This window comes from Drosophila subpulchrella, chromosome 2L (assembly GCF_014743375.2).
Source record: "Drosophila subpulchrella strain 33 F10 #4 breed RU33 chromosome 2L, RU_Dsub_v1.1 Primary Assembly, whole genome shotgun sequence".
NCBI classification, from domain to species: Eukaryota; Metazoa; Arthropoda; class Insecta; order Diptera; family Drosophilidae; genus Drosophila; species Drosophila subpulchrella.
Genome location: NC_050610.1, coordinates 16,915,857 through 16,932,109, shown reverse-complemented (window position 1 = coordinate 16,932,109; position 16,253 = coordinate 16,915,857). Strand labels below are relative to the sequence as shown.

Sequence of the window (16,253 nt, the reverse complement as noted above, 5' to 3'; positions counted from 1 at the left end):
CGATATGTCATCGATAACTTTGGACTCGATGAGTTGGCAACACTAGTTGGCAACGCGAACTCCGATTTTGTGAAGGAATTTCCTTAAACTATCTGCAGGTTTAGTCCGCGAAGGACCGCTTAAAGAAATTGTGCTCTTATTATGTGCGGGTGGCCAAAGTTTGGGGCTTAGTGGTGCGCATTTGACGTCCTCGGACATGGCCAAGAAAATACCTTTTAACGTGGTCTTCGCCTCAGGTAAACAAACATTGGGGATTTTCGAACGCCTAACAGCAAATAGACTTTTTTTTGTTTTCCTAAGTTTGTTTATTTGTTCTCATTTTATGTTTTCTTTGCGTTTTTTAAATATATTTTTAGTCGAGACTGGATTTGACTGAAAACAGAAGTTTTACACCCCTCTCATTCCCTTTAAAATCCACTGCACTTGAGAAATCGATAAAACACGCATACGCCTAGTGCGCCAGGACGTTGGGTTTTAAAAAAGCAGAATCGGCATTGGCCCTTTATTTGCCGCTAATCCATTGAGAATATTAACTTTTCCACATTGTCAGCTGGAGAATCAATTTGCCTTGGTCTTAGCCAATTTACCACGGGCCAAAACCACTGCAACCGCGATGACCATAATATTTCATTATAATATTGACAGATTGCCGGTTGTCGGCTCTTTTTGCTTCTGCATATATGCAATTTGTGTGGCGGCCAGAGATTTCTATTTGGCCAGACGCCAAGCTCTTTATTTCTATGCTAGGACCTGACAGTTTCCGGTTAGCCTCATTGGCCTCAGCCTCATCCTCCCCAGGCATCGCTTACTGGGCCTGCTCCGCCTTCCTCTTGGATCTGTATTTCAGTTTAGTTAGGAGCGATGAAACCGGCGCAATGATGGTCAGGACATAAACCATCGCCGTGATCAGCATCATGCCGGGAATGAAGTCGTTGTCCACAAATTTAGTGAAGAACTTGGAGTAGTAGCCCAGGTAGATGGCACCCATGCCCAGACTGAAGGTGACCAAGCCGAAAAGGTTATGGCGAAAACGCATCTCCGATGGGGGTATCACCTTCAGGGCAAACTTGGGCTGGAAATAGTTGACAAAACCACCCACAATGCTGGCCGCACAGCCAAAGGCAGCGGCACCGCCTATAAAATGTCAGTTTTGATTAGATTGCCCCCTGCATGGACCTTAATTATATGGGGAAATACCCACCAACACGACCGTGCCAGGTGTTAAAATGCACCTCCTTGCTGGAAAACTTGCCAAGGGAGCCCAGCAGGACCATGGAGCCGCCCACGATTTGCAGGATGGCGTGGAAACGCGACTTGTTGCGATGCGAAAGCCAGCGCGTGAGCGGGTTCACTTTGGAGTGTGACATCATGGCCTGGGCGATAAGGACGTGGAACTGTCGAGAGCAAGGAAAGCCTTTTAAATTCAGCACATCGATAAGATAACAAGTGACGTTGCATGTCCGTGTTATCCAGTTTAATCTAACAGTATTGATTATATTTTTAAATGCTTATCGCTATGTACTCACTCCAGTGCCCGTCATGAACATATGCATGGCCGTGTCCTTAAACTCCAGACTGCGGGCCAGGACAAAGAAGAAGGCGGCCACCAGGAAGATCAGCATGTGGTTAATGCTATTCAGCAGGCTTTGGATTTGCAGCCAGGCAGTGGCTTTCGTGTAACCTTCCGGCATTTTGCGATCTATTCTCTCCTTGTTAAGTCAGTTATTTATACTATAAGATACCGTAGTCAATTGTACTATCAGATACACCACGACCGGCTGAAGTGACGACTAAACTAGCATGTTGCTCGCCATCGCTTAAATACAAAACAGAGAACGTGGAACCTGGAGATAGAGAGAAAGAGAAAAAAACAAGTGAGATATGGTTGTACAGATGGGGTCGATTAAATAGCACCAGTTTACATAGTTAAAACTAAACCTAATGGCTTTAATTTACTGTCCCTTGCTCTCAATTTTGATGTATAACACCACATATATTTAAGAAATTGTAGACTTCTCTACACGACATTTATAAATTTAGGCTTAAAGGTTATCTGGCATAATATTTTTATTATGACCTCAGCTGCTATTCAGCTTAATTTAAGAAAGAGAACGGAAAAGAGTGCCTTATTACTATCAAGTGGAAAAGTTTAGCTGAGTATGCGATAAAGAGACCGGTTAAGAGAACTATTGACACCTGGCCACAAACATTTAAAGCCAATGCATGTAATGATGATTCGATCATTTCGTTTGACTTTCAGACGAGGATGTTAATTTTCCGGCCAGCGAGCTCAACAATCACGGACCCACTGTTCACGGATGGCGAAGTGCTCCGGACGCCAGCCTCACCTCTCATGACATAATCCTCCGCTTTCAACAGCCGGCCAAGATCTATCGCATCCAACTGTTGGCCCACCAGTATCTAATACGTAAGTTAATCTACTTTCAATCACAGTCGCTACTTAAACAAATCAAAATGAGCATAACAAATTTTAAAAAATATATAAAAGGTTTTGTTTTCCAAGAACAAACGAAAGCATTTAAACTATATATACTCAACTACTTTAGTTTTATAAAAAAAATGACTAAAAATCTAGAAATTAACAAACAAGCTTGCTTCTGTGATCCTAAAGACCTTCGAATAATATGTTTTCCCCTATACACAGCTGAGAAAGTGGAGCTTTGGCTGCACTACTCGCCCAAATCCCTGCCCAGTACTCCATCCTCGCAGTACTTTGACTTCCTGGGCTTCGTTGCCCTGGCGGACAATGCGAACACCAACTACAAGTCCCGGGAGCTGCAGAGCGTCACCGTGTGTCCCCGTCGGGGTACACATCTCAAGTTGCGTCTCATTGGCGTCCAGGGCAATGACTTCAATGACACGGGTCAGATTTCCCTGTTAGCGGTGAATGTCCTGGGCGAGGATCTGGATGTGGGGCCAAATAATGGCAATGGTGAGGAACACCTGGTCAGCGAGGCCCCACCACTGGACACGGCCACCGGGGAGCTAGCTTTGGCCTCCATCTGCGACGACCTGCTGTTCTCGATGTACGTGGAGGAGTCCATTGTGCGGACCATCCGGCAGCTGGAGCAGCGAAAGGTTTTGGCCGTTAACGCCGAGAGATTCGAGTATGCCCGCAAGCTGAAACTATGCATGACGGCTTTGAGGAGCGCCGGTGAGCGTTTGGGACGCTATGCTCTGGCCAAACGGCAGGCTGTCCAGCAGGAGGACTTCACCACGGCGAGGCTGCGCAAGGAGCAGATTGAGATGTACCGGGCGGCAGTGCTGCGACAATTGCAGGTACATCAGCTCCTGGAACCGCAGGGTGTGCCTATGAGCAGCAATGACCAGAGTTGTGAGATCTATGCGGGTGGAAAACCCAGCCTGCCGGCGGCTCCTAGTCTGCAGGATGTGGCCCAGGCCCTGGCGGAGGCAACATTCAGTCCCAAGAGCCTGACAAGTCTTAGTTTGGATGACAAGTCCTCAACGGATGGCTCGCAGCCTGGTAATGATAATGTGGTGACAGCTCCTGTTCCCATTCCGGCGCCCACCTCACTGCAGGCCACGCCCACTCCCACGCTGGGCGGTTGGCGCAAGTCCCACGATGAGCTGCCCCAGTCGCCACGCCTGCCGTCCAGGCACAGTTCGCCCATGTCCAGTCGACAGGGATCGCTGCGCAGGCGCAACAAGAGCGTGCCGCGCAACTCCTACGAGGATTACGAAGAGCGGGCCATTCCCACGCTGCGACAGTGAGTACCCAGTGTAGAGAGAGGCGTAATCGTTGTCTGGTTGTCTAGTAAATAGGTAAACAATTGTGGAATAGTAATTACTTTGTTTTGTTTAAACAGCTGTTGCATGCAGACTCGTTAATCGTAGTCTAGTTTGAATGTTTGTCAACACTAGTAAATGATCGATAGACCAACACTAACCGTCAACTGTTTTCAAATTTAAAATTTGTTCTGGTAACAAAAAAATTTTGAAGCTTTGTTTCAGGAACACAGGAATATATATTTCGATATTTAGGGATTTTAGAAATAGCCACACCATACAATTTTTCTTCCAGAAACTAATATTTGAAAATAGAACAATTTTTTTTATAGATAACCACTTACATATAAAATTTATTTTTTGAATATTTTATTAAGTATAGCTAAATCCAAAAGACTATAACTTTTCTTCAGGGTACTTTGTAAATATTATTTTGGGTAATCTACCAGTAATTGTACTTATTTTCTACTCCTATGTATTGTAACCGCATCCGTAATCGTTGACATTCCGATACCACAAACGAAAAACCGCTCACAGTTCAAATACTAATGAATTTTTAAGGGAGTGCCAAGGCAACGCGCTTCTGGAAGCGGATCCGAACCGGGGACGTTCGCGTTTGAATGACCGCGAACGTCGCCAGGCAGCCCTACCCATCCTGGTCTTCGGCAGTGAGCTGGTGAGTTCCCCAAAAGATCAACTATATATTCTTATAAACAAACCCCGTTTATTACCCAGGTGGAGCAGTTCTACTCGCGTCAGTTTCAGGATCGAGAGGATGGCTTGCTGCGCCTGCGCAACTTCCTAAAGGAGCACGACCTGGTGGAGGCTTCGGGCAATGAGCATGCCGCCAGTCCCAACAAAGTGGCTCGCAGTGCAGCTCTGCTGCTCCATCGCGCGGTGAGGGACGCCGTTTACTCCGTGTTTGGCCAGGCCACGGAGACGGTACGCATGCTGTTCCTGGAGTACGTGCCCGGACGCGTTTCCCCCAACGAGGTGGCCCGTTGTGTGGACCGCCTGCTGCCCGAACTACTGGCCAAGTCGGGCGATCCATCGGCTCGACTGCACACCCTGGCCCAGCACACGATCCTCAGCATCGCCGCCTGTCCTGAGGTGGCGGAGCAGCACCTGGTTGCCCCGGCTCTATCGCGAAGCGTTGGATCCGGAACCCATCAGCGACTGGCCATGAGTCGACTGCAGATGTTGGAGCAGCTTGTCCACACTCAGGGCATCAGCACGGACAAGCACAGTGGCCTTACCTGCAGGGCATTGTCCGAGTGCGGCTGCTCCGGCATCCATCATCCGGCGGAACCGGTGCGAAAGGTGGCCGAACGGATCCTGTTGCTCGTCTACAAGGTTAATCCCCGATTGGTACGCAAACAACTACCTCCGGATGACGACATCACGCGACGTAATCTCTTGTATCGCCAACTCTTCACCGAGTTCGACAAGTTGGATCTGGATCGCAAGCAGGAGCTGCTGGAGACCAACAAGTATGGGGGCGGTCACAGCTCGGGGGATGCGGCTACACCCCCTGCGGATAAGGCCTCCACCAGCTCGGATGCTTCTCGGCTGATGAACAGTCGGAGTGGACATGGTCTGGGCCCAGTGGCCAGTTCCAGTAATGGTTATGCGAGCTGCAATGGAAAGCAGCAGTACAACGAGCAGCTGAAGCGCTCCATGCTATCGGTGTCGAACTCGCGCAAGGGATCCGCATCGAACTCGGAGTCCACCGAGGACAATACACCCAAAATGTGAGTAGTAAAAAGGTTCAAGAGTAATATTAGAAATTTTTGGGAAGAGCAATTAGTTTAACCTATAAGGTCTTTGGTTATTTTGTATAATCCAAAGATATTGAAAAACTTTTTTTACTGAAAGGCTTAGTATTATTTTTATACAGGGATTTATAATTCTTTTAAATGATTGATTATATTATTGAGAACTTCAGATTTTTTTCTATTTTTCTCACTTGAGAATACAAAACCTGCTTGTCAATACTAAAATATTCCTGAAAATATTAATAATAGTTTTGACTGTGTTATATTAATATTAACTTTTCTTTTAGACGTTGCCCCTTTTGCGATTGGTCGTGTGTTGGCAGTGACACTAGCCAATTGGACCGACACTACTGGAAGACCTGTCCCTTTTTGTCCAAGTGCCCACAATGCAGCCAAGTGCTGGAGGTAGCTGCCCTCAACTACCACCTGACAAGTAAGTTCAAGGAATCTCTGTATAATATTTAAATAATATTAATATTTATATTCCACAGCGGAATGTGATGCCAAGGAGAGCTATGTGGTCTGTACCCGCTGCACCGAATCGGTGCACAAGCAGCTGTATGAGTTGCATCAGATGGAGGACTATTGTCGAGGTAAAATAAAAAAAAAGTGTGTTCCATAGCTAGATTAAATTGAATATTGTTTCTCCCACAGAACTGAAAACGGGAGCTGCCCGATGTCCCCTCTGCCATGACGATGTGCACCTGCCACAGGATGGAGGATGGAAATTGCACCTCCTCAGCGCCGGCGGTTGTCCCGGGAATATTCGCAAAAAGAATTTCAAAAAGTCAAATTAGGCAACGTAAAATTAACCGATCTATTGGCATGCGTAGCGAATTTATTAGAGCAACTATACTAGTCAGGAGGCTAACTCAAAGGAGCTAACTACCACACATATGCAGCCATAACCATTTAGTTAATTAAATCAATTTGTTCTCACTCTCAACAATTCATTTAGACTCATTTTGTTAAGCCAATTAGTTAGACTTATAATGTGCATTATTTTGTATTTTTTGGTAAGCAATGTGATTTGTTAAAGGTTACACGAATTTTTGAAACGTCCTTACAATAAATAAAGCCCATCCATACAGTTTTAAACATACAAATATTCAATTAATATTTTACTCAGCTCTTCTATCTCATTTTAAAGTGCATTTACATGCTGAGCCCGCCTATAAGTAATAAATTTTTAATTGCTTTGCATATAAGGCATGTGCAACACAATTGCATGATTGATTAAAAATTTATATGGTTATATGTGAACAATTGGGGTCAGGGGAATAGATAAACCGCAGCTTATAATGTTAGAAGTTCATTTTCCAATCACACTATTATTTTGTAATAAGCAAATATGAAACAAGAACGGATTACTCTAATTTTTAAAAAAATTATAATCTTTGTTTTTTTTTAAATTTAAAAATCTTTTTTGTTTCATAACATTAGAAGTTGATTTTTCATTTACCTTCAGAAATCACACCATAATTTTGTAATAAACAATTTTTAAAAAATTGTAATTTTAGTTTTATTAAAATGTAAGGGTTTTTTTAGTTTTCTTAATTCAATCAAGCATTTCAAGTTTCGGTTGGATAGGAAAGCGATAGTAAATACAATACATAGAATACATATAAAAAATGTGATTCTTAAATAGGATATTAGGAAAACAATAATAAATAATAAAAACATTTTTATTTTACCTTATATAAAAATTACAATTTCTTTGCAAAAGCCGTTAAAAACCCTGAAAAACCGTTAAAAAAACTTTCAAGTGTGATAAAGTGCAACAATGCTATTTGAGTGGGCAGTGCTGTTTCAGTGTTGGAAAACATCCCCAGTGGCGTGTGTCAGTGTTGGTCGCTGTGCGTGTGCAAGCGTGAAAAAACAGCCGGCAGCGGGCAACAGCAGCGGCAGAAAAGAAACAGTTTTCGCAATAAAAATAAACGCGCGGCTATAGCTGAAAATCGTGCCCAGCATTTTCGCTTTGTGTTCGGCCAACCTTCTGTCACAACAACATGTTTTGACCAATTCAGTTAATTAACGTCTAAAGCGTTCAGACGCTTTATCAAAGAACCCCCGCCTCCGCCGCTCTCCTTTCAAATCCGTCGCGTGTTTTTCCGCTTAGATTAAAATACTTGAAACCTGATTTCCACTCGTAGCGCTAAAACCTCTATCAGAAATGGAGAAGCTAATCAGACGACTGATGGACCATCAATATCTGACGCGGGCCCAAATCAATGGGTTCGACAACTACAAGGTGGGTCTAAAGGCTGGAAACAAGGACTTTCGGGGGCGGCTGTACCTTCCCTCAAGAGGGGGTGACCTTCTTAATTCCCAGAAGGAAAAACCAGTTCCCAGTGCTACGTACTTGTTTTCAATTAAAATTCTTTTTATAGAAAGTCAAAAGACCGGACAAAGCAAAAATGCGAAAAAAAAAGAAAGCCATTGAAATAGTCATAAAACTGATGATGATGATGATGATGATGATGGGTTGTTCCCCTCCTTAATCAGAACTTTTTACTTACAGTACAGCGCCATCGATACTTCCCCTCTGAGTCAATATGTGATGCATCCCTTTTGGGATTGGCTAGTCAAGGTGGGTGTTCCGCAGAATTATATCATGCAAAAATCAATATTCATATGGGGGCAGCCCACTAATCAACCCACCTAACCATTCCACCCACTGCAGTTCTTCCCGCGCTGGTTTGCGCCCAACCTGATGACCTTTCTGGGCTTCCTGTTCAGCGCCATGAACCTGGTGCTGCTCTCCTACTATGACTGGAACTTTGAGGCGAGTTCCGGCGAGGAGGGCACCACACCCATTCCCTCGTGGGTCTGGCTCTGCACGGGCATCAACATCTTTTTGGCCTACACGCTGGACGGCATTGATGGCAAGCAGGCCCGTCGTATTGGATTGTCCGGCCCGTTGGGAGAGCTCTTTGATCATGGTTTGGACTCATACACCGCCATGTTGATCCCGACGTGCCTGTACAGCATTTTTGGACGGAGCCGAGTTTATTCGGTGCGACCCATGAGGATGTACTATGTCTGCCTTACAGTCTACTTCAACTTCTTCGTTTCGCACTGGGAGAAGTACAATACGGGCATCCTGTATCTACCATGGGGCTACGATCTCAGCATGTGGGGCAGCACGGCCATGTACATGGTCACCTGGTATTTGGGCTTCGAGCGCTGGAAGTTCGAACTGCCTCTGGGTTCCTATGGAACCCTGCCTTTGGGCAATGTCATGGAGGCGGTCCTGCATGTCAGTGCCATGGCGAATCTTCCACTAGTCATCATTAATGTGTACAAGTATGTCTGTTTTTTATATTTGTCATTTGCCCTTTTTAAACCTACTTCTATTTGTAGCTCCTATGCGAATCGCACCGGACGCATGCTGCCCTTTTGGGAAGCCATCAGGCCCATGTGGCCCTTCCTCACCTACTTCGTAATCCTGCTGGCCTGGCCATATGTCTCGCCGAACGACATCATGGAAAAGGATCCACGCGCCATATTCATGCTCAGCGGCACCATCTTTTCCAACGTCAGCGTAAGTCCTTCAAACAATCTTATGAGGGTTCATAGAAATATCAATTTTTTAAGTGTAGTAATCAGATAATATTATGAAGAATTGATATGATACTTATAAGTAAATCTGGATGACTATACATTTATTTTGGAACATATAGCAGTAATATTTTTCCATTTAAAGATTATTATCTTACTTTTTTAATGCTTCCTAGTTCTTGGAAGTTATTAATATTTTAGGATACACTAGATAAATGGTTTATGAGTTTTGCTTAAAAAAAAAATGGAATCAGTCACCGTGGTGTTCCACTCCAGTTATCAAAGAGGGTCGCGTGTAGATTGAATCATACGCAATCTAGATAAGAGGCGGGTGTGTCTACATACACCTTATGCAGGCCCCTTGGCACGGAGTTAACTGCCAAACAGCCAGAAACCACTTTTATGAGTCATTTGACTTGCCTACCCCATATCGGCATTAGCCTTTGATAAAACGCACACCGGCAAAAAAAAAGTCGGAAATGCCACCATTTTGTTGTGGTGGCCGACGCTGTGCCAAGGATTTGGAGGTGGAAAAACCAAATGAAGGAGGTCGCCAGTCCATGAGGGAGACTATATACACCACCACCGCGGAATATGAGCGCCCGTTGTCCCTGAAGTTTTATGCCCGTCACGACTGGCCGTATTTTAACTGCACGAACCAAGAGGCGCGGCACATACGGGAGAAGCTTGACCCGGAGTCCCTGCTGAATGCCCGGAAAATAGCCAGCCACGACGAGGGCGTTGAGGAAAAGTACGAGATGAAGCATAATACGCCGCAGCCGATGACATTCAACCAGATTTACGGATGGTACTCGGACAGAGCCTACCGCTATCTGAAGCGAGATCGCGGCACTTTCGTTTTCCCCCACGAAAACGATCCTATGATTGAGCAAATATTGAGGAACAAACTTAAACGCTCTTGAAAATTGCATTGCTTTTAAAATTTTAGTCAGTTTACAGCAAATATAATTCCGAAGCAATTAATTATAGGCCTTAAAATGGGGGTTAGGATGTAAAGAACACACTTATTATTTATAAATGATCTCACATCTATCATTGCAGTGTCGTTTGATTGTCTCCCAAATGTCCGTGACGAGATGTGAGGCGTGGCACTGGCAGACGCCCATGTTCGTGCTATCCTTCCTAGTCAGTCTGTGGCTACCGCTGCTGGAGAGGCCTTTGCTGTACATGCTCTTGATTGTAACCACCCTAAGTCACTGGCAGTATGGAGCCAGCGTGGTAAACCAGATGTGCGAGCACTTCAACAGAATCTGCTTTACTGTCCACAAGCGAGTGCCGCAGGAGGACCTTTCCAAAGAGAAGATTCTGCTGGCTGACAAAATCGCACAGCCAGAAAAACATCACGAAGAGCCGCCAAAGAAAGAAGATTAGGGCATCGTATTGCGCGATTTTGATTTAGCTGCGAGTTATTTTGCAAGTTTTTTGTATATCATGGAGGCTGTTTAGTTAAACAATTCTTGTGAGATTATGTATAATTTGTCTTAGTTAGAATATACTTAAATATTGACTTTATCCTAGTGCTACAAAAATATTGGAGCTTGTTTCGGCATTTTCCCAATGAATATTTACGTAATGCTCTCTTCCAATGATAATTTTTAAACTCTTTACGGTTTAATTGCAACTTGACGTTATCTGTATTGAATCCAAACATTTATGAACCTTTTTTAGATCAATTATATGAACAAGTAAGCATGACAAATGATCTGATCGGCTGCTAGGATATCAAATAAGTATTAGTTGATAGGTTATAATATCGGCCAGACAAGTTCCAGTCCATAAACTCAATTATGCAAGAATACTACCTATTCTAACAATTAGCTTTCCAATTTTATTGCAATGGTTAACCATAATCCTTAAACAAAAAAACACAGCTCGCTTCCGCTGACCTTAAAATAGCAATGTTTTATATTCGTCTAGACATAATCGAATAATTTCCATGCGCTATGCTTAATTTATTTCCATTGTATTACTTTTGACTGCTCCACAAATTCAAATACACAAACTACATCAACGTTTCTAACTAAAATAACCGCTAAGACCTCTAATTATTTAAACACATAAACATATTCATTATTTTTAAAGCAAATCCCAATGTCATTCAACTGTAATGTGACGTCGTCCATAGCGCCATTGCACGCTTTATGTATTAAATCTATTCATGTACCCCCCGAAAACCGGGCTCCCTCGAACCTCACGATTTGTAAAAGACCAAACAGTATACAAATAAAACAAAATATTTTGAAATGCTCACACCGAGTTTTGAGATGAGTTTGTCATTTGATTTATGACTGTATGCTGACCGCTTTTGGCGAGATTCCAGATCGCAAAGTAAACAATTTGCCCGCTTATAAATACATTTGTTGGCCATGTTGACAGCTGAAAGTCCTTAATCACACGTAAATTAAATTTTAAATTCAGATAGGCTGTTAAAAAAAATAATTAGGTCGTGGAATTTTTTATTTTTTCCAATTATTTATCGGAACACTTTATTAAGAGGTAATTTTAAGGGATATGGTATCTGATTAGGGGATATCATCATGATATCATAATATAGACTTTTTTGTGCTTGTACCCAGAAGGTAGAACATTTTAATTATAGATTGCGAATTTCCTCGACATTAATTGAGGTCATTATAATTTTGTTTTATACCTTTTTCATATAGGCAAAGGTTTTTTAAACCAAAAAAAAGTTTGTCAGAATCTGTAGAACTCTATTTACAACCGCACCTGTTAGTACATAAATGCCGCACCTATGTTTGGCGAAGGCATAAATCATTTTAATAGAACCCTCATGATCGGATTGATATCGTTTGCTCAGGTGACAGGGAGCTGGGATGCGTACGTGATGTGGCTGTTAGCCCAGTGAATGGGCGAACAAAACGCTTCCTCATTAGCTAATTGGCGTGAAAATCGACTACGAGCCCCACTGTGCCGGACGATGGGAACCGCGGTGACAGCCCCTACCCCGCCCCCGCCTAACGGCAGGCCCAATATCAATAAACCGAGATGGAGATGGACGCCGGGCTACCAAGTCACGCCGTCGAAATGGGCACGGTCGAACAAAAAGAGACGGTCAGAAAGTAAGTGGCATAAATAAAAGCAAAACCAGAACGAGAATCGAGAAGAGAGAAGAAAGCCGCAGCAGCAGAGGAGCTACAGTTCAAGAAAAATGTGTTCGGAATGGATCATAAGATCAACATATGTACAACATAAATCCATAAAATCATCTAAACATTTTTAAGTCTTAGTTTTTAAAAATTAAAATTTGTAAAGTAATATAACAAATAATTTGATATTTAATATGATATGAGTTACAGATAAAGAAAACTGTTTTCGGATTGGATAATAAGATCAATAAGAGACTTTAATAAATCCATAAAATCATCTGATCAATTTTAGGCCCAGAATCGTAGTCTTTCGAAAATGTATTTTTCCAATTAAATATGATATATGATGATCATATGATATAAGATGATCATATGATATAAGATGATCATATGATATAGGATGATCATATGATATAAGATGATCATGTGAGATATGATGATCATATGACATATGACTTATTTATTTATTAGAGTACATAACTATTAAGGAGTCTAAAGTTAGTTAATAGAGCAATAATTTCTAGAACCCTTTTTGAATGTGGTAGTATTTTGCTCAGTGCCCCAACGACGACAGCGCCAGAATATGAAAGTTGCGCCTGCGCTGACATCGAAGCTCTCCCATCGGATTGGGAATCAGTTGCGAGGCAGAAGCGCGCCAGTCAAGAACGCCGAGCGGAGCAACCTGACCTGAAGATCGAAGATCAACTAAGAGAGATGGCCTGGAAGACTTTCACGCTTTTACCCCTGCTATTGGTAGCTACCCTGGCCAATCCCTTGAGCTCCACAGTGGAGCCCTTTTCCCCGCCAGCTCTCAACACCGAGCAGACGCAGATCATCAAGGAGGAACACTTCCCGGCTGTAGCTCCGCCCCAGGCTATCGAGTCTAGCGGTTCCAGTGGCCAACCCATTTTACTGCAACCTCCTATTTCGCCTAGCGGAGATGAGGATGCACTGCGTCGCCGGACCATTACCTACGATCAGCGACAGGAGGGACAGTATAACATTCGCGCTGATCTCGAGAACTTCATGATTCTGCTCATCCCACCCGGACCGCAGGAGGGTATCAGCCTGCTGGAACTGTTGGGTCGTGGAAACACCAAGGGCAGTGGAGCCCTTAAGCGCAAGCATCCCCTGAGAAGCAACTCACTGAAGTCCTATTATCAGAAGAGTCATCTCCAGAAGCTTCAACAGCAACAGAACCATCAACAACAATCGCAAGCGATGGCGCTGCCTGAATTCATTGAAGGACGCTCGCCCTATCACGTGGACATCTCGGCCAGCGATTCCGAACAGGCACAGCGTTTGCAACGCCAACAGGTGGACGTACTGCCTCCTCAATCGATTCCCATGCCGCAGCTGATCAAGCCCTATCATCTAGAGGCGGAACCGGAGTTAATACAGGCCCTGCCCCCCGTTTCCGCTAGCAGCAGTGCTGGCACCAATCTCCTCGAGAGCTACAATCATCCCGGATCGCAGTATTTCCGTAGTTCCCGATCCCTCAGAGGGGATAGCTATCTGGATACCAATCGGTTGACTGGCGGAGACTTTGCCAGTCCGCGCTCCATCAGTGCTCCAATTTATCGCAGCGATCTTGGAGCCGGTGCCAGTGGTCTTTACCCACCCATCGATGTCCCAACCTACTACTCAGATCAATCCCGGTCCTGGCAGCTGGACGAGGAGCCCACCCGGCCACAATCCTTTGACCCAGAGATCGTAAGCTTCGATCTGTTGGCCGATGACGACCTGGCCGAGTCCCGAACCCTTCTACGAGACGGTTTGGCCCGCTGTGCCCGCGGGGAGCGGAGGGATAGCTACGGAGCCTGTCGCCAGATCGAGGGCTACTGAGGAGGAGTGAGAACCGCCAGACTGCCAGCCTAAATGTTAGTTTCATACTTTGCACACACTCTAGAATTAAGCCGACAAAATCGTCTTACCAATAAATACAAAAACTTAATCGCCACTGAAATAAAATACTATTCAAATGGGTCGTTAATTAGAGAGCGGAAAATGATCAAAGCTTTCGAATGGCTATTAATAATATTGCGATATAAGTGTTTACTGAACACTGTTTAGATATGGTTTCATATTAGAAAACATTTATTATTACATTATGGTTTATTACCTACCAAGATATAGTAATGATATAAACGATATTTTTCCTTTTCGCACTGTGTTTGTTAATCACCATTTTGGTGTTTACCTTAGGCTAATAGCGGAAGTGCTCACTGGATCTAACGGTTCGACTATGATTATAATGATGCGCTGAAGGATGAGTCTGAAATCTTGACAGCCAGGGGCCAGAGAACGGCAATTACTATCCAGAGACAAAGGCCATCTGCTCCATAATTTGCAATGTGCAAGTTTTCTATGCGAAACCAGTTTGCAGGTGGGCGCACCCAAAGGCGACTGCCAGCCTCTTCCTGTGGTCAAGTCATTGAACCTGGGCCCAGAACTGCACACAGACGAGATAACTGGAAGAGTCAACATATTTTTGGACGCACATGTGTATATTGCAGGCGGGCAATTAGTATAGTTATGAAGATTTCCCATTTCTTTTCGGCTTAGCTTGAATCGAGGTTATTGGGTTAACATTTTGGGAATCATGCTTACCTGCGTAATTTCTTGAACTAATTCTTGGTGGCCTATCAGAAACAGGGAGAATATATTACTAAGGGTGTTTAGAACTTAATTTTCAATTATTGTAAGATGTTTGTCATCTTAATCTACCTTTTTGGTTATTTTTAAATCGAAAATGTATAGTCTTTACCTGTCTTAGGAAGAATTAATTCATTTTTTAAATCTTTGCAATCGTTTCCAGAATTTATTTGAAAATTAAATTTTAAGCTTACCCAGAATCCATCTAACATAGTTTTTATATTATGTGTTTAAAAGCTTTTCTCTTCTAAAGTGTATTTTGATCGAACTTTCAAGTTTAAAAAGAATGTGTTAGTTTTTAGAAAGGGATTTGGAATCGGAGACGACCAGCCACAGATCTGCTCTGCAGATAGCTCCTATCGAATGGAACTGCTTTCTTATATGGCTGCTAGGAAGCATTAGAAATGCGCTGAGCAGAAGATTCCCACAGCTCCCTGGCAATGCGGAAGTCATTGGGCCGATCGGCGGCCATTGAACTGTGTCCAGAAATCGGGTTTTCTTGGTCTTCTGATTCAGGTGGGCTCGCCTTTAGAGCGGCTAAGAATATGGAATCATTCTCCAAACGCCTTTGGAGCACATCGGTCCTGCCGTTTTTTTTTGCTAGGGAAAATGTGCAAGTTCACCAACCGGCTGTTTGTCTTTGCCCTGCTGCTTTTGGCATTTGGAAAAAGTCTAGCCCATCCCGTTGGCGGAAAGATAAGGCCAGGGAATTCGAGGAACGTGGTTAGCGACCTGCTGGAGGTCTTATATGATGACTATTCCGAGAACGGTTTCCAGCGGGAGGACATTCTCTACGACCAAAGGCAAAAGGGCGCCGAAAACTTTCAGCTAAAACTTGATGGGGTCGTTATCGGGCTGGCCCCTCAAATGGGTTCCAATTGGCTTTACACGATGGCCGAATATTATCTAAGTGAGTATTGCCAAAAGGATCGTTAAATTGCATTATAAAATGTCTACCTCCTCAGGTGAAATGATGATGCGCCAATCTACTCCAGAACCAGAATCGAATCAAATGTTCGAAAAAGATCCCGTCACAGATACGGAACCTGCGGCCCCCGAAGGCGTTACTAAAATTCCAGAGCAGTCTAAAAACGATTTGGAAAGCAGACAACAACAAATTATAGCTCCACAAAACGCCAGCCGGTTAGTTGTTAAGATAAGTGTAATTTTTATGGAATATATTGATTTGTGTGCTTTTTCAGGACTCCAACTCAACTGCTCCAGCTATTGAAGATGCTTAAGACTTCTAAGGCCTAAACATCCAAGTTCAGTAAAAATGTCAAACGTTTAGTATTAAGTTTTTAGGAAATATGTATAATCAAATTAAAATCCTACTTCAAATTTAAATTTCCGTTGGTCCTAATAT

At 43.6% G+C, this 16,253-nt stretch overlaps 6 protein-coding genes across 7 annotated transcripts; 5 read left to right on the top strand and 1 right to left on the bottom strand.

The window, feature by feature from the left end:
• The first annotated feature begins 52 nt into the window (after window positions 1–52).
• Window positions 53–6,649, top strand: LOC119548497 (centrosomal protein of 104 kDa). Of its 2 annotated transcripts, none has more exons than XM_037855777.1 (8): window positions 53–236; window positions 2,261–2,428; window positions 2,666–3,749; window positions 4,330–4,444; window positions 4,504–5,519; window positions 5,831–5,976; window positions 6,035–6,136; window positions 6,198–6,649. In XM_037855777.1, exons 1-8 carry the CDS (start codon window positions 197–199, stop codon window positions 6,338–6,340), a joined length of 2,814 nt encoding a protein of 937 aa, XP_037711705.1. In that variant the 5' UTR covers window positions 53–196; the 3' UTR covers window positions 6,341–6,649. The 2 variants fall into 2 exon arrangements, with proteins under 2 accessions (XP_037711705.1, XP_037711704.1); XM_037855776.1 differs by having other exon boundaries at window positions 4,306–4,444.
• LOC119548499 lies at window positions 702–1,818 on the bottom strand. Its single transcript, XM_037855779.1, has 3 exons — window positions 1,527–1,818; window positions 1,202–1,394; window positions 702–1,134 (listed from the first exon to the last, which is right to left on the bottom strand). Exons 1-3 carry the CDS (start codon window positions 1,689–1,691, stop codon window positions 806–808), a joined length of 687 nt encoding a protein of 228 aa, XP_037711707.1. The 5' UTR covers window positions 1,692–1,818; the 3' UTR covers window positions 702–805.
• Window positions 6,650–7,407: 758 nt separating the features above from the next.
• Window positions 7,408–11,379, top strand: LOC119548011 (ethanolaminephosphotransferase 1). Its single transcript, XM_037855080.1, has 5 exons — window positions 7,408–7,794; window positions 8,065–8,133; window positions 8,227–8,849; window positions 8,907–9,087; window positions 10,167–11,379. Exons 1-5 carry the CDS (start codon window positions 7,717–7,719, stop codon window positions 10,494–10,496), a joined length of 1,281 nt encoding a protein of 426 aa, XP_037711008.1. The 5' UTR covers window positions 7,408–7,716; the 3' UTR covers window positions 10,497–11,379.
• LOC119548012 lies at window positions 9,205–10,103 on the top strand. Its single transcript, XM_037855081.1, has one exon. The coding sequence runs from the start codon at window positions 9,584–9,586 to the stop codon at window positions 10,025–10,027; it is 444 nt and encodes a 147-aa protein (XP_037711009.1). The 5' UTR covers window positions 9,205–9,583; the 3' UTR covers window positions 10,028–10,103.
• Window positions 11,380–12,881: 1,502 nt separating the features above from the next.
• On the top strand, window positions 12,882–14,203 carry LOC119546862. Its single transcript, XM_037853464.1, has one exon. It carries the CDS (start codon window positions 12,947–12,949, stop codon window positions 14,075–14,077), a length of 1,131 nt encoding a protein of 376 aa, XP_037709392.1. The 5' UTR covers window positions 12,882–12,946; the 3' UTR covers window positions 14,078–14,203.
• Window positions 14,204–15,496: 1,293 nt separating this feature from the next.
• LOC119548576 lies at window positions 15,497–16,144 on the top strand. Its single transcript, XM_037855894.1, has 3 exons — window positions 15,497–15,797; window positions 15,853–16,030; window positions 16,090–16,144. The coding sequence occupies exons 1-3, from the start codon at window positions 15,497–15,499 to the stop codon at window positions 16,142–16,144; spliced, it is 534 nt and encodes a 177-aa protein (XP_037711822.1).
• The last annotated feature ends 109 nt before the right edge of the window (window positions 16,145–16,253 follow it).

Excerpts from the sequence above, each read along its gene's own strand:
- LOC119546862 (XM_037853464.1), top strand. The coding sequence starts at position 12,947 with ATGGCCTGGAAGACTTTCACGCTTTTACCCCTGCTATTGGTAGCTACC.
- LOC119548497 (XM_037855776.1), top strand. The coding sequence starts at position 197 with ATGGCCAAGAAAATACCTTTTAACGTGGTCTTCGCCTCAG. Across the intron at positions 5,520-5,830 it reads GAGGACAATACACCCAAAAT|ACGTTGCCCCTTTTGCGATT; the intron begins GTGAGTAGTAAA and ends CTTTTCTTTTAG. Across the intron at positions 6,137-6,197 it reads GATGGAGGACTATTGTCGAG|AACTGAAAACGGGAGCTGCC; the intron begins GTAAAATAAAAA and ends TTTCTCCCACAG.
- LOC119548499 (XM_037855779.1), bottom strand. The coding sequence starts at position 1,691 with ATGCCGGAAGGTTACACGAAAGCCACTGCCTGGCTGCAAATCCAAAGC. Across the intron at positions 1,395-1,526 it reads TGTTCATGACGGGCACTGGA|TTCCACGTCCTTATCGCCCA; the intron begins GTGAGTACATAG and ends TGCTCTCGACAG. Across the intron at positions 1,135-1,201 it reads CACCTGGCACGGTCGTGTTG|GCGGTGCCGCTGCCTTTGGC; the intron begins GTGGGTATTTCC and ends GACATTTTATAG.
- LOC119548011 (XM_037855080.1), top strand. The coding sequence starts at position 7,717 with ATGGAGAAGCTAATCAGACGACTGATGGACCATCAATATCTGACGCGG. Across the intron at positions 8,134-8,226 it reads TTTGGGATTGGCTAGTCAAG|TTCTTCCCGCGCTGGTTTGC; the intron begins GTGGGTGTTCCG and ends CACCCACTGCAG. Across the intron at positions 9,088-10,166 it reads CCATCTTTTCCAACGTCAGC|TGTCGTTTGATTGTCTCCCA; the intron begins GTAAGTCCTTCA and ends CTATCATTGCAG.
- LOC119548576 (XM_037855894.1), top strand. The coding sequence starts at position 15,497 with ATGTGCAAGTTCACCAACCGGCTGTTTGTCTTTGCCCTGCTGCTTTTG. Across the intron at positions 15,798-15,852 it reads GATGGCCGAATATTATCTAA|GTGAAATGATGATGCGCCAA; the intron begins GTGAGTATTGCC and ends CTACCTCCTCAG. Across the intron at positions 16,031-16,089 it reads GCTCCACAAAACGCCAGCCG|GACTCCAACTCAACTGCTCC; the intron begins GTTAGTTGTTAA and ends GTGCTTTTTCAG.
- LOC119548012 (XM_037855081.1), top strand. The coding sequence starts at position 9,584 with ATGCCACCATTTTGTTGTGGTGGCCGACGCTGTGCCAAGGATTTGGAG.